Source organism: Ranitomeya imitator, chromosome 5 (genome assembly GCF_032444005.1).
Source record: "Ranitomeya imitator isolate aRanImi1 chromosome 5, aRanImi1.pri, whole genome shotgun sequence".
NCBI classification, from domain to species: Eukaryota; Metazoa; Chordata; class Amphibia; order Anura; family Dendrobatidae; genus Ranitomeya; species Ranitomeya imitator.
In genome coordinates this window covers 5,810,549-5,823,446 of record NC_091286.1, presented here as the reverse complement: position 1 = coordinate 5,823,446, position 12,898 = coordinate 5,810,549, and the positions used below count along the sequence as shown (strand labels likewise).

General features: G+C 53.2%; 1 protein-coding gene across 3 annotated transcripts in view; it reads right to left on the bottom strand.

Annotated features, from left to right (window-relative positions):
• Positions 1-7,809: 7,809 nt before the first annotated feature.
• The window catches only part of SLC29A1 (solute carrier family 29 member 1 (Augustine blood group)), a 64,856-nt gene continuing 59,767 nt past the window's right edge, over positions 7,810-12,898 (bottom strand). For all 3 annotated transcript variants that reach the window (XM_069768253.1, XM_069768254.1, XM_069768252.1), the window contains one exon: positions 7,810-10,397. In XM_069768253.1, the coding sequence (XP_069624354.1) occupies positions 10,286-10,397 (112 nt within the window). In that variant the 3' untranslated portion in view covers positions 7,810-10,285. The remainder of the gene's footprint in view (positions 10,398-12,898) is intronic.

The following is a 12,898-nucleotide window of genomic DNA, read 5'->3' as shown; positions in this document are numbered from 1 at the left end:
CAGAGCCCCTCCCTATACAGACTGCCCCCTATATAGCACGTTCTCCCCTATACAGCGCGTGCTCCCCTATACAGAGCGCCTCCCTATACAGACTGCCCCCTTATACAGCACGTGCTCCCCCTATACAGAGCGCCTCCCTATACAGACTGCCCCCTTATACAGCACGTGCTCCCCCTATACAGAGCGCCTCCCTATACAGAGTGCCCCCTATACAGCACGTGCTCCCCTATACAGAGCCCCTCCCTATACAGACTGCCCCCTTATACAGCACGTGCTCCCCTATACAGAGCCCCTCCTTATACAGACTGCCCCCTTATACAGCACATGCTCCCCTATACAGAGCCCCTCCCTATACAGACTGCCCCCTATATAGCATGTGCTCCCCCTATACAGAGTGCCCCCTTATACAGCACATGCTCCCCTATACAGAGCCCCTCCCTATACAGACTGCCCCCTATATAGCATGTGCTCCCCCTATACAGAGTGCCCCCTTATACAGCACATGTTCCCCCTATACAGAGCGCCTCCCAATGCAGCACTTGCTGTTCCTCAGGTCGAGCGGCTGTACTGCGGACAAGCTCTAGGTTGGGGGTCCGTAAGTTGGGCTTCCCTAAACTCCTTGCCATCTATCTCCCCCCAGTCAATGGTCACAGTCTGATGAGGTGTGCTCTTCGGCTCAGAGGAGGCTGCAGTGTCCGTGATCCTCGGGAGTAGTAGCAGAAGGTTCCACATCAGTGTGTTGCTTGGTTTGGCTGCGGATGTTGACTGTGACAAATTGGACAGTCGTTGTCCTAGGTTGTTCCCCTAAATAACTGGCGTGGAGAGGCTGTCCATGAGTCCCACTTAGACCTCTCCTTGGTTGGTACCCCAGTCCACCTGCCCACGTGCTAGAGGGATGTGCGAGTACTGACCTCCAGTCTGGGTGATGGTCACTTGGCAGCCTGGCAAATTGTGTTCTGGGGTTCAATATCTGGACTGACCAGGGTGATGGAACACCCAGTGTCCCAAAGTCCTGGGGCTTGGATATCACCGACCTTGACTGACTGGATGTGGCGATGGAGGTTGGCCAATCTGCCGTAGAGTATGGACGTGATATACAATTTCCTCTGATGCTGGTGTATGCCGGGGGTAGCATCCCTCAGGCTTTACTGGCTCATTTTGGCAGATGTTGACTGTCTGGGCCAGTGAACAGGCTCCATGCATGGGGCCCCGGCCCCGGGGATAATCTTTGGCCATGTATCCAAAGCACCTGCACGTATAACAGCGCCATGGGTTGGGCAAATCATGGGTTTCATTGGCAACCCTTTGTTCTGGTGGATTTTCTGCGGGGTAGTGGGATAGTCCTGCTTGAGTGATTGGTGGCTGGTTGAAATTTTTGTTTGAGGGGTCTTATCGGATCGGTGGTCATATCGGGTCTCCAGCGGAGTCGGATGGCTGTAAAGTCATCAGCCAATCGGGCTGCTTGCCCTAGCGTATTGGGCTTCCGGTCGGCTACCCACATTTTTGGGGTCCTTTTCTCCATAAGTTGCTCGAGCATGATCACGTCCCGGAAGGCAGAAGTGGAGTGGGCAGCACAACCATTGAGTCAGCGGTAGCAGTGGCATCAGGGTTAATTGCCAAATTCTACATAGGAGACCCCCTGGCAAGACAATGTCCGGAACTTGGTGCAATATCTTTCAGGGGTGATGGAAAAAAGGGGCCAACAGGGTTTTATTTAATAGTTCCATAGTGTGGGCAGTCCCAGAGAGCATCCGGTGCTCGGCCAGTCAATCTAGTCCACAGGTATTTAGCCCAATCAGCTATGGGAACCTGGTTCATCAGTATCAGTCTCAAAATCTTGCAGATGTTCATCGACTTTGGTGCTGTACTCATTAAACACTGTCACATATCTGTAGCAGAGAAGAGTTCCCTGGAGGGTGACTATCATGGGGGTAGGGTCAAATGCTGGTGGTAGGGGTACTGGAATTCCCAAAACTGATTCCATAACACAAGCTCTTTCTCCACTTGAGGCTCCTGGTCCCAATGCAACCAACAACTCCAGGATTCGGGATGCTTTGGACTGGGTTGATTCCATACTGCCACTGGATCCTTGCTCTGGCAAGAAGTTTAATTTCTCTGGGTCCTCCATGAAGTTCTGGCCATCCCAACGGACAAATTACTGGATCAAATCCGATTGAGTGTCGGTGGTCCAGTATTCAATCCATCAAATGGCACAGCTCCTGTAGTTGCTGTTTCTTGTTGCGGATATACATCCAGTCTGGTCCTCTTCCCAAGGCCGAGCTGGTTGGGTTGTACATCGTGGCTTCTGAAACCTGCCGACTGTCTATATTCATTCCGGGTTGTGGAGCCCTTGAACGGTGTTCACGAACACTGGTTCCCTGCAGCTACAATGGATCAGCCGTGCTGAGTAATATGGTGACACGGGGGTCAATGGGTGCTCTCGTCCACTGGCCCGGCTGTCTTTAGAAAGACCGCATGGACCAAGGCTCATACCACTGAACGTCCACGCTCCTTTCCAGTGGGCAGAACACTACACAGACAACACAGGGTGAGGGTAAAACAGCGTGCCAATATTTTATTGAACCGCCAACAGACAGTATCATATAGAACATTCCCAGCAAGTACATAAGATGGTGCAAAAGACATAGTCTCACTTCCGCTGGGATTAGAGCAGCTGCAACTTTAAGGCAACCAGGGCCTACTACCTGTAGTGAAATATGTATATGTATGGATGTATGACCAGCAGTAAATTAACATCTGTCCTTAGACTGCAGCTCTCACAAAGGTCATGACCTATGTTATCCTGAGCAGGCAGTCTCCTGGTCTCCAGCCACCCCAGGGGGATTGCTAGAAAATACACAGAATTGGAAACACTTTACACCTCCTACTGCCTTTGATGGGAAGACGCCAAATTGCAGCCTAACACTGTATATTTACTCCAAGAAAGATTACACGGAGTGTTCAAAGAAAAATAATGTATTCATTGGTAAAATAGCCAGGATCCAGTCACAAGCCAAAGATTGGATTAACCTGACAGGCTGGTCTAGAAATCAGACCCCCAGGTTAACGCTATAAATTAGGCCTTTACACATAGAAACACGTTCAGACTGAGGGGCAGCCAAGCTGATGTGAGCCATTGCATATTCATCCCCCCCTCTGGGAGCAGAATGCCGGACTGCAAAGTTTAGATATTTCTGTAAGTTTTCTCCCTTTATTTTTATAGCTGTTTTGCATATTTGTATGTCACTTTTTATTTCCATATTTTTATATCCTCTTATTGTAAGCACTGTACCTATTCTATTAAAACTTTAATAAGTTTGAACCTTGTATGCTCTAAAGAATCCATAGCCTTAGAGTGTGTCATCCTGGTGATTGGCAAATAGTAGTAATATTTCCGGTACTCATCGCCCGTGTGTTCGGTGAGTGGTGGCAGCGTGCATGAGCGGGGTGCGTGGTCCATGTTGGGGTGTGAATTATGCTCCCATTACAGTATAGGACAGAGGCTGAATGTTGGACTGGGAAAGGGTAGATTAACCCTTGCAGGCGCAACCCCGAGTCACATGATGAGAAGCAGGTATGTGACACTGCCAAAATCAGTAGCACCCCGCTTTTGGCGGGCACCCAGTCTGGAGGTAGCGGCAATCACAGGAAGTTGAGTGCAGTGAGGTATGTGGCCAGGTGACCCAATTGTCCCAACCTGGATTTTTCAAGACGTCTCTGAAGGTTCAGTAGTCAATGGAGCAGATCTGTATTCTTCCAGCTAGGGCCCTTAAAGCGGTCCCCTAAACTGGCATCCTGTAGAATGTCTCTGGGACCAGAGGCAGATCCCCTTTTATAATTGAGGCCATCATCCACAGATCAGGAGGAAGGTGGGATGAGGTCAATGCTTGCAGGTCAACAAACTGACCTGGTACAATGGGTAACCAACACATTAGCAAATATCAATTGTTCAATTACCCAGTGTCCCTGTTCTCCAAGGATAGCAACATAATAATCAATTCAAGAGTCAACATTTAGGCTCACGTGAACAATGTCCTATATCTCTTGATCCACCGAAGAAAAACAAGTCTGGCCTAACCAAGAACAAATGCTGTCTCGTCACAGCATGGAGGCTCAGTATTGTGTCTCAGGGGTTTGTATGGAGACTTAGTGATTAGTATCAAGGCTCTGTAGTTAGTATGTAGGCTCAGTGGTTAGGATCATGGTTCAGTGGTTAGTATGGTGGCTCAGTGGTTAGTATGGAGGCTCAGTGGTTAGTGTCATGGCTCAGTGATCAGTATGAAGACTGGTTAGCAGAGGCTCAGTGGTTAGTATAGTAGCTCCATGGTTAGTATGGAGGCTTAGCAGTTAGTATGGAGGCTCAGCGGTTAGCATCGTGGATCAGACATTAGTATGGAGGTTCAGTAGTCAGTATGGTGTCTGAGTGGTTAGTATGGAGGCTCAGTGGTTAGTATGATGGATCATTGGTAAGTATGTTGGCTCAGTGGTTAGCAATGTACAGAAGCCAAGTAATTCTTGTTTGGATTCTGCCCATGTGCTACATCTCCATTCTGTACATTGTTTTGCCCCATTTGCTCCCACATTCATGAGACCCCAGTTAACGTCTCATGTCACTGGGACTGATGAAGACGGAGCTATGATTGACTACTGTAAACTGCTGCCACTTCATTTCCAGTGTCAGGAGTGGGGTCCCTGCCTATCCTATCTCACCCACCCTGTCTTGCTCACAGGAGCACCTCGCCTACAGGAATACCTCTGGCTAGCACATGGACGGCTGTGCGGCCCTCCAAAGAAATGCCACCCGACCCACTGCCAAACCGGTCATGCTGGAGGATGTTGCAGGCAGCAGAACGTTCTCCACTGTCACATGTGCTGACACATGGATGTTAGTGGCCGCTGGAGGTAATTTTGCAGGGCTCTGGCACTGCTCCTCCTTACACAGAGGAGGTAGCGGTCCTGCTGTTGGGTTGTTGCCCTCCTATGGCCCCTTCAAGGCTCCTGATATACTGGCCTGTCTCCTGGTAGCGCCTCCAGCCTCTGCACTAACAGACACAGCAAACCTTCTTGCCACAGCTCGCATTGATGTGCCATCCTGGATGAGCTGCGCTACCTGAGCCACTTGTGTGGGTTGTAGAGTCCATCTCACGCCACTGTAGAGGACCTACAAGGACGAGTGTGTGGCGGATTGCAGCAGGAGCCACTTGAGAGACCTTGACATCAACCCCTTCCTTTTCAAAACCTGAAGTGGAAGAAAACTACACAAAAGACTGAACATGTGAACAGCAAAGATGTACAACACAAATGTCACGTTAATGTATATGATTTTTAGTTTTCCTTGTTAGCACACATGCTGTGGGCTCTGACCCCTTCTCGCTGTGCTTCTGCCAGCTGATACGTGTGTGGGTGTGTGTGAATCCCAAACATCTCATTGCCCCCACCAAAAGAATGTTTATTTCTCCTGTAGCTGCGGTAGACAATCCTCCCATCTAGTACTAGCTAAAACTGGTCTAAGTCACTCTCAAAGGCATGGATTTCCATTGTTCTTGTAAAGTGATATATCGCAGCACCGAGTTGGGCTAGAAATACACCAGTTTCATATTTTAGATGTCCATCGGTAGACCTATCTTCCACTGAAAGCGCAAGCTGCTAGACACAGCGCATGCAAAGTGCGGATTTCTCCCTAAGCAGTTCATGTAATTGCTCCATATTTACACTTAAAAGAATCGCCCCGAAGTGGCGCACCTAGAGATCCGGGTGTATTCCAGATATAAAATTCATACAGCGAGATGTGCGGAGTAGTTTCCTTAAGTGTAAGTAAAAAGGAGGTCTCAGCTTCTAAGCGATGTCACTACAAGGGGAGTGCCTGGGATTGGGGCTAGACTAGCATAGTAAGGCAGGATGCTTGGGGGGGTCTTTTTGCCGGAGGATTCAGCTGGAGACAGGCTGTGCAATCTGACCTGAGGAAAGTGGGGAAGGTCCCCTCCCCCAGCCAGCACACTGCATACCATGGAATGATATGAAAGAATCGTAAGTCAATTTTCACTGTTAATCCTCGTTTATTTGTAATTGAAAAATTCACATGACTCGTCTCCTTTATAATATCTTTTTAATATTTTTGTAAATACTGCCTATCTTTTATGGAGTAAAATATATAATTTTACTAAGCTTATCTCTTCTGCTCTATATGAACTGTGCGTCCTCTGAAGTGAATTGCACTACTGTTCAGGGTTGGCTTCGGACCCGTTAAATTGGAGCTGGTGGCAGCATACTTGTTCTGTCAAATTGGGAATCTCTGTAGCGACCGGCAGCGTTGATAATTATTGTACCCGCCTGTGTGGGAGTACTTATATAGCCCTCGCTGCAGTGTGCCCAATAGCCAGTACATAGCAGGCAGCCTTTCTGGCGACTAATTATCCTAGGTGCAGCACCCTGTCTGACCTGAGGGTAAGGGGGCGCCAGAGAGCTGCAAGTTCCAAACCGGACCTGGGAAGTGGGATATAGATAAATCCCCTTCAGAAGGAACCAGGGGCAACCAAACAACCCCGGTTCATGACAAATTGGTGTTAGTGGGGACGATATAGGTATCCTCCCCGGTATCCCTGACATACTGCTGGGATCCGTGACATAGTGTTGGCTGCACGGTGTGAATACTGACAACAAATGAAGGGGATGAGCCTTTTTTGATTTTTAGAGCTAATCCATTCAAAACCCTCTTAAAAAATAAGAGTTAAATCTCACTCCAGTGCTGGATTCACATCTACAATGCTCTGTACTGCTGTATAATGTTATCTTAAGAGTTTGTCAGTGTTTATCTTACCCTAAGTGCTGGATTGATAGCTACAATGCTCAGCACATTGCTGTATAACATCTTCCATGATGCTACTTTGAGCAAGTACATTATATCAAATCAGTAATGCACAGCTGCACTGCTCAGTATGGCTGTATAAGGTCTTTTATGCGGCTAATCTTTAGTGCTTTATATCACTGTTGGATTCCCAGGTACACTGCTGTATAATATGCTTTCTAACTGTATTCACAGCTACACTTCTCAATACTACTGCATAATGACCTCCATGCTGTTGCTGCATGTGCTATACAGAGGCAGTAGAGTAGCAATCCTTCATGTCTGTGTCCTGTATGCAAGACACAGCAGCTGGTCTCCCCCACTAGCTCAGGGAAGACTGACAATGGAGGCTGCAGAGGGAAAACTGGTGAACATTGCCGGATACAAGTCCCGGCATCGCGTTAGCCTCGTGTACACACAGGACAGATTATTCTGAAGTCACCTGAAGGACAGGTACGTGTCGCTCCTGCAAACATCTGGTTCCAGTCTTCGCTGCACCACTGCAGCCAGTCTCACCCGCTGCTTGCTGATTAAGGTGTTCTCTATACATTGTGCTGCATCATCTACTGCCCTGGTCCTTGCCTGCTGGGACTTGCTGTGCTCTTCAGTTTGACCTTGTCCAATTCCGTGTTAGTCACAGTCACACAGTCCTGACCTCTGGGCTCCACCTCTGACTACGTTTTTGGTTTAACCCTTACTTTAACTCCCTTCCTGTTTATGAACTCCTGCTTGTACCTGATCTGCACATCTGAATGTTCAGGGGGCAGTGTGGGGCTCCTTGCAGGGGTCAACGGGTGCTACCCCAAATTAGCCCGTGCGGATGGGAGCGGGGGACCAGTGACGCCTTTCACCTACATGGGATCAGTTACAGCTGTAACTCCAGCTGAGCTGCAGGGCCTACATCGATCCCCCATGCTTTACACTGCCGCTCTGCTACGTAAAAGAACACGCTCACGGAGACTGGATTTACTTTCCAGCAAGGACTTAATTGTAAATGAGAAACAAACAAATTATTATTTTATGAATTAACTGAAATACTGTTAGTTTCATAAAAAACAAACATTGTTCAGGTTTTTGTTCTTTTTTTACAGCTCAGAAATAAAATGTAAAAGAAAATATTTACTAAAAAAAAATAAAAAAAAATCAGAAAACCCTCTAAATATCAGTGGAAGACACTGCGATCTGCAAAGGCAGGCCCCTCCCACTGTAAACGCTCCACTGGCTCCGCGGGGGAGGGGCTACCAAGCTATTAATACAATGATACATATAATTGTAGTGCTAGCTGCACGGCCAATCACCAGGCGTCTCCCCCTCTGGCACTGAAGAGGGTACATTGGGCATAATGCACTTTGTGGAGTTTACTGCAGGCACAGCCCCGGGGCCACATGTAGTGTTTACTGCAGGCACAGCCGTAGGGCCACGAGTGAGGTTTACTGCAGGCACAGCCCCGGGGCCACATGTAATGTTTACTGCAGGCACAGCCCCGAGGCCACATGTAGTGTTTACTGCAGGCACAGCCCCGGGGGCCACATGTAGTGTTTATTGCAGGCACAGCCCCGGGGCCACATGTAGCGTTTACTGCAGGCACAGCCCCGAGGCCACATGTAGTGTTTACTGCAGGCACAGCCCCAGGGCCACGAGTGAGGTTTACTGCAGGCACAGCACCGGGGCCACATGTAATGTTTACTGCAGGCACAGCCCCAGGGCCACGAGTGAGGTTTACTGCAGGCACAGCACCGGGGCCACATGTAATGTTTACTGCAGGCACAGCCCCGAGGCCACATGTAGTGTTTACTGCAGGCACAGCCCCGAGGCCACATGTAGTGTTTACTGCAGGCACAGCCCCGGGGGCCACATGTAGTGTTTATTGCAGGCACAGCCCCGGGGCCACATGTAGTGTTTATTGCAGGCACAGCCCCGGGGGCCACATGTAGCGTTTACTGCAGGCACAGCCCCGGGGCCACATGTAGTGTTTACTGCAGGCACAGCCCCGAGGCCACATGTAGTGTTTACTGCAGGCACAGCCCCGAGGCCACATGTAGTGTTTACTGCAGGCACAGCCCCGAGGCCACATGTAGTGTTTACTGCAGGCACAGCCCCGAGGCCACATGTAGGGTTTACTGCAGGCACAGCCCCGAGGCCACATGTAGTGTTTACTGCAGGCACAGCCCCGAGGCCACATGTAGCGTTTACTGCAGGCACAGCCCCGGGGCCACATGTAGTGTTTATTGCAGGCACAGCCCCGGGGGCCACATGTAGCGTTTACTGCAGGCACAGCCCCGGGGGCCACATGTAGTGTTTACTGCAGGCACAGCCCCGGGGCCACATGTAGCGTTTACTGCAGGCACAGCCCCGGGGCCACATGTAGTGTTTACTGCAGGCACAGCCCCGGGGGCCACATGTAGTGTTTACTGCAGGCACAGCACCGGGGCCACATGTAGTGTTTATTGCAGGCACAGCCCCGAGGCCACATGTAGCGTTTACTGCAGGCACAGCCCCGAGGCCACATGTAGCGTTTACTGCAGGCACAGCCCCGGGGCCACATGTAGTGTTTATTGCAGGCACAGCCCCGGGGGCCACATGTAGCGTTTACTGCAGGCACAGCCCCGGGGCCACATGTAGTGTTTACTGCAGGCACAGCCCCGGGGGCCACATGTAGCGTTTACTGCAGGCACAGCCCCGGGGCCACATGTAGCGTTTATTGCAGGCACAGCCCCGGGGCCACATGTAGCGTTTACTGCAGGCACAGCCCCGGGGCCACATGTAGTGTTTACTGCAGGCACAGCCCCGGGGCCACATGTAGTGTTTATTGCAGGCACAGCCCCGAGGCCACATGTAGCGTTAACTGCAGGCCCAGCCCCGAGGCCACATGTAGTGTTTACTGCAGGCACAGCCCCGAGGCCACATGTAGTGTTTACTGCAGGCACAGCCCCGAGGCCACATGTAGTGTTTACTGCAGGCACAGCCCCGGGGGCCACATGTAGTGTTTATTGCAGGCACAGCAGAGTTCACTGAAAACTCGGTCCTGAGGCCATGAATAGGGTGAGCTGCAGACAGTCCGGGGCCACATGTAGAGCTTATTCCAAACCTAGCCCAGCGACTACCTGTAGGGTTTCCTTCAGGCATGGGCTCGGGTCATGAATGAAGTTTGCTGGAGGTACGGCCCCGGGGCCACTGTGAATAGAGGAAGTCTTCACCCCAAGCAATGAGATTAATGTTAAGTCCGTGGTCTTGTTATGCAATTCTGGCCCCTCGATCTCGGGGCCCATAGCAAGAAATGCACTTTCACTGATACGTTAGGAATATCAGAGAGAAAAGCGGCAGCGGTGCAGGAGCGGCCAGACATGATATAAAGGGCGACTCCGCAGAGAGGAGTCACATGGCGAGCGCTGAGTACACGCGAGGTAGCACAGGACTCCGCGAGGCTCCGCAGGGGAGGAGTCAGACCAGAATCCGCAGCAGGAAAGAGAGTCCAGCGCCGAGCGCCAGCCCCAGCGACAGGAAGAACGCCATGATGGCGCCGGCGGTCTCAGCCTCATGGACATTCACCTTCCTGCAGGGACAAGAGAGGAACATGAGGTGGGCAACATGGCAGACAGATCACAACATCACGCATGGCTGACCCCCCCCCCCAAGAATGAGGACGAAGAGAACCCCCCAGAGAATGAGGACAGAGCACCCCCCAGTGCCACCCCCAGAGAATGAGGACAGAGAGCGCCCCAGTGCCACCCCCAGAGAATGAGGACAGAGAGCACCCCAGTGCCACCCCCAGAGAATGAGGACAGAGATTGCCACCCCCAGAGAATGAGGACAGAGAGCGCCCCAGTGCCACCCCCAGAGAATGAGGACAGAGAGCACCCCAGTGCCACCCCCAGAGAATGAGGACAGAGATTGCCCCCCACTGCCACCCCCAGAGAATGAGGACAGAGAGCGCCCCAGTGCCACCCCCTGAGAATGAGGAAAGAGAGCGCCCCCCACTGCCACCCCCAGAGAATGAGGACAGAGAGCGCCCCAGTGCCACCCCCAGAGAATGAGGACAGAGAGCGCCCCCCACTGCCACCCCCAGAGAATGAGGACAGAGCACCCCCCAGTGCCACCCCCAGAGAATGAGGACAGAGAGCGCCCCAGTGCCACCCCCAGAGAATGAGGACAGAGAGCACCCCAGTGCCACCCCCAGAGAATGAGGACAGAGAGCACCCCAGTGCCACCCCCTGAGAATGAGGAAAGAGAGCGCCCCCCACTGCCACCCCCAGAGAATGAGGACAGAGAGCGCCCCAGTGCCACCCCCAGAGAATGAGGACAGAGAGCGCCCCCCACTGCCACCCCCAGAGAATGAGGAAAGAGAGCGCCCCAGTGCCTCCCCCAGAGAATGAGGACAGAGCGCCCCCCACTGCCTCCCCCAGAGAATGAGGACAGAGCGCCCCCCACTGCCACCCCCAGAGAATGAGGACAGAGCGCCCCCCACTGCCTCCCCCAGAGAATGAGGACAGAGCGCCCCCCACTGCCTCCCCCAGAGAATGAGGACAGAGCGCCCCCCACTGCCTCCCCCAGAGAATGAGGACAGAGCGCCCCCCACTGCCTCCCCCAGAGAATGAGGACAGAGCGCCCCCCACTGCCACCCCCAGAGAATGACAGAGCACCCCCCCACTGCCACCCCCAGAGAATGAGGACAGAGCGCCCCCCACTGCCACCCCCAGAGAATGAGGACAGAGAGCGCCCCAGTGCCACCCCCAGAGAATGAGGACAGAGATTGCCCCCCACTACCACCCCCAGAGAATGAGGACAGAGCGCCCCCCAGTGCCACCCCCAGAGAATGAGGACAGAGATTGCCCCCCACTGCCACCCCCAGAGAATGAGGACAGAGAGCGCCCCAGTGCCTCCCCCCAGAGAATGAGGACAGAGCAACCCCCACTGCCACCCCCAGAGAATGAGGGCAGAGAGCGCCCCCCCACTACCACCCCCAGAGAATGCGGACAGAGCGCCCCCCACTGCCACCCCCAGAGAATGAGGACAGAGAGCGCCCCAGTGCCTCCCCCCAGAGAATGAGGACAGAGCAACCCCCACTGCCACCCCCAGAGAATGAGGGCAGAGAGCGCCCCCCACTGCCACCCCCAGAGAATGAGGACATATAGCGCCCCCCACTGCCACCCCCAGAGAATGAGGATATATAGCGCCCCCCACTGCCACCCCCAGAGAATGACAGAGAGCGCCCCCCAGTGCCACCCCCAGAGAATGAGGACAGAGAGCGCCCCCCACTGCCACCCCCAGAGAATGAGGACAGAGAGCACCCCCCACTGCCACCCCCAGAGAATGAGGACAGAGAGCGCCCCCCACTGCCACCCCCAGAGAATGAGGACAGAGAGCGCCCCCCAGTGCCACCCCCAGAGAATGAGGATAGAGAGCGCCACCCACTGTCACCCCCAGAGAATGACAGAGAGCGCCCCCCAGTGCCACCCCCAGAGAATGAGGACAGAGAGCGCCCCCCACTGCCACCCCCAGAGAATGAGGACAGAGAGCGCCACCCACTGCCACCCCCAGAGAATGAGGACAGAGCGCCCCCCACTGCCACCCCCAGAGAATGAGGACAGAGAGCGCCCCCCACTGTCACCCCCAGAGAATGAGGACAGAGCGCCCCCCACTGCCACCCCCAGAGAATGAGGACAGAGCGCCCCCCACTGCCACCCCCAGAGAATGAGGACAGAGCGTCCCCCACTGCCACCACCACAGAATGAGGACAGAGAGCGCCCCCCAGTGCCACCCCCAGAGAATGAGGACAGAGCACCCCCCCCACTGCCACCCCCAGAGAATGAGGACAGAGAGCGCCCCACTGCCACCCCCAGAGAATGAGGACAGAGATTGCCCCCAACTGCCACCCCCAGAGAATGAGGACAGAGAGCGCCCCAGTGCCACCCCCAGAGAATGAGGACAGAGCAACCCCCACTGCCACCCCCAGAGAATGAGGACAGAGTGCCCCCCACTGTCACCCCCAGAGAATGAGGACAGAGAGCGCCCCCCACTGCCACCCCCAGAGAATGAGGACAGAGAGCGCCCCCC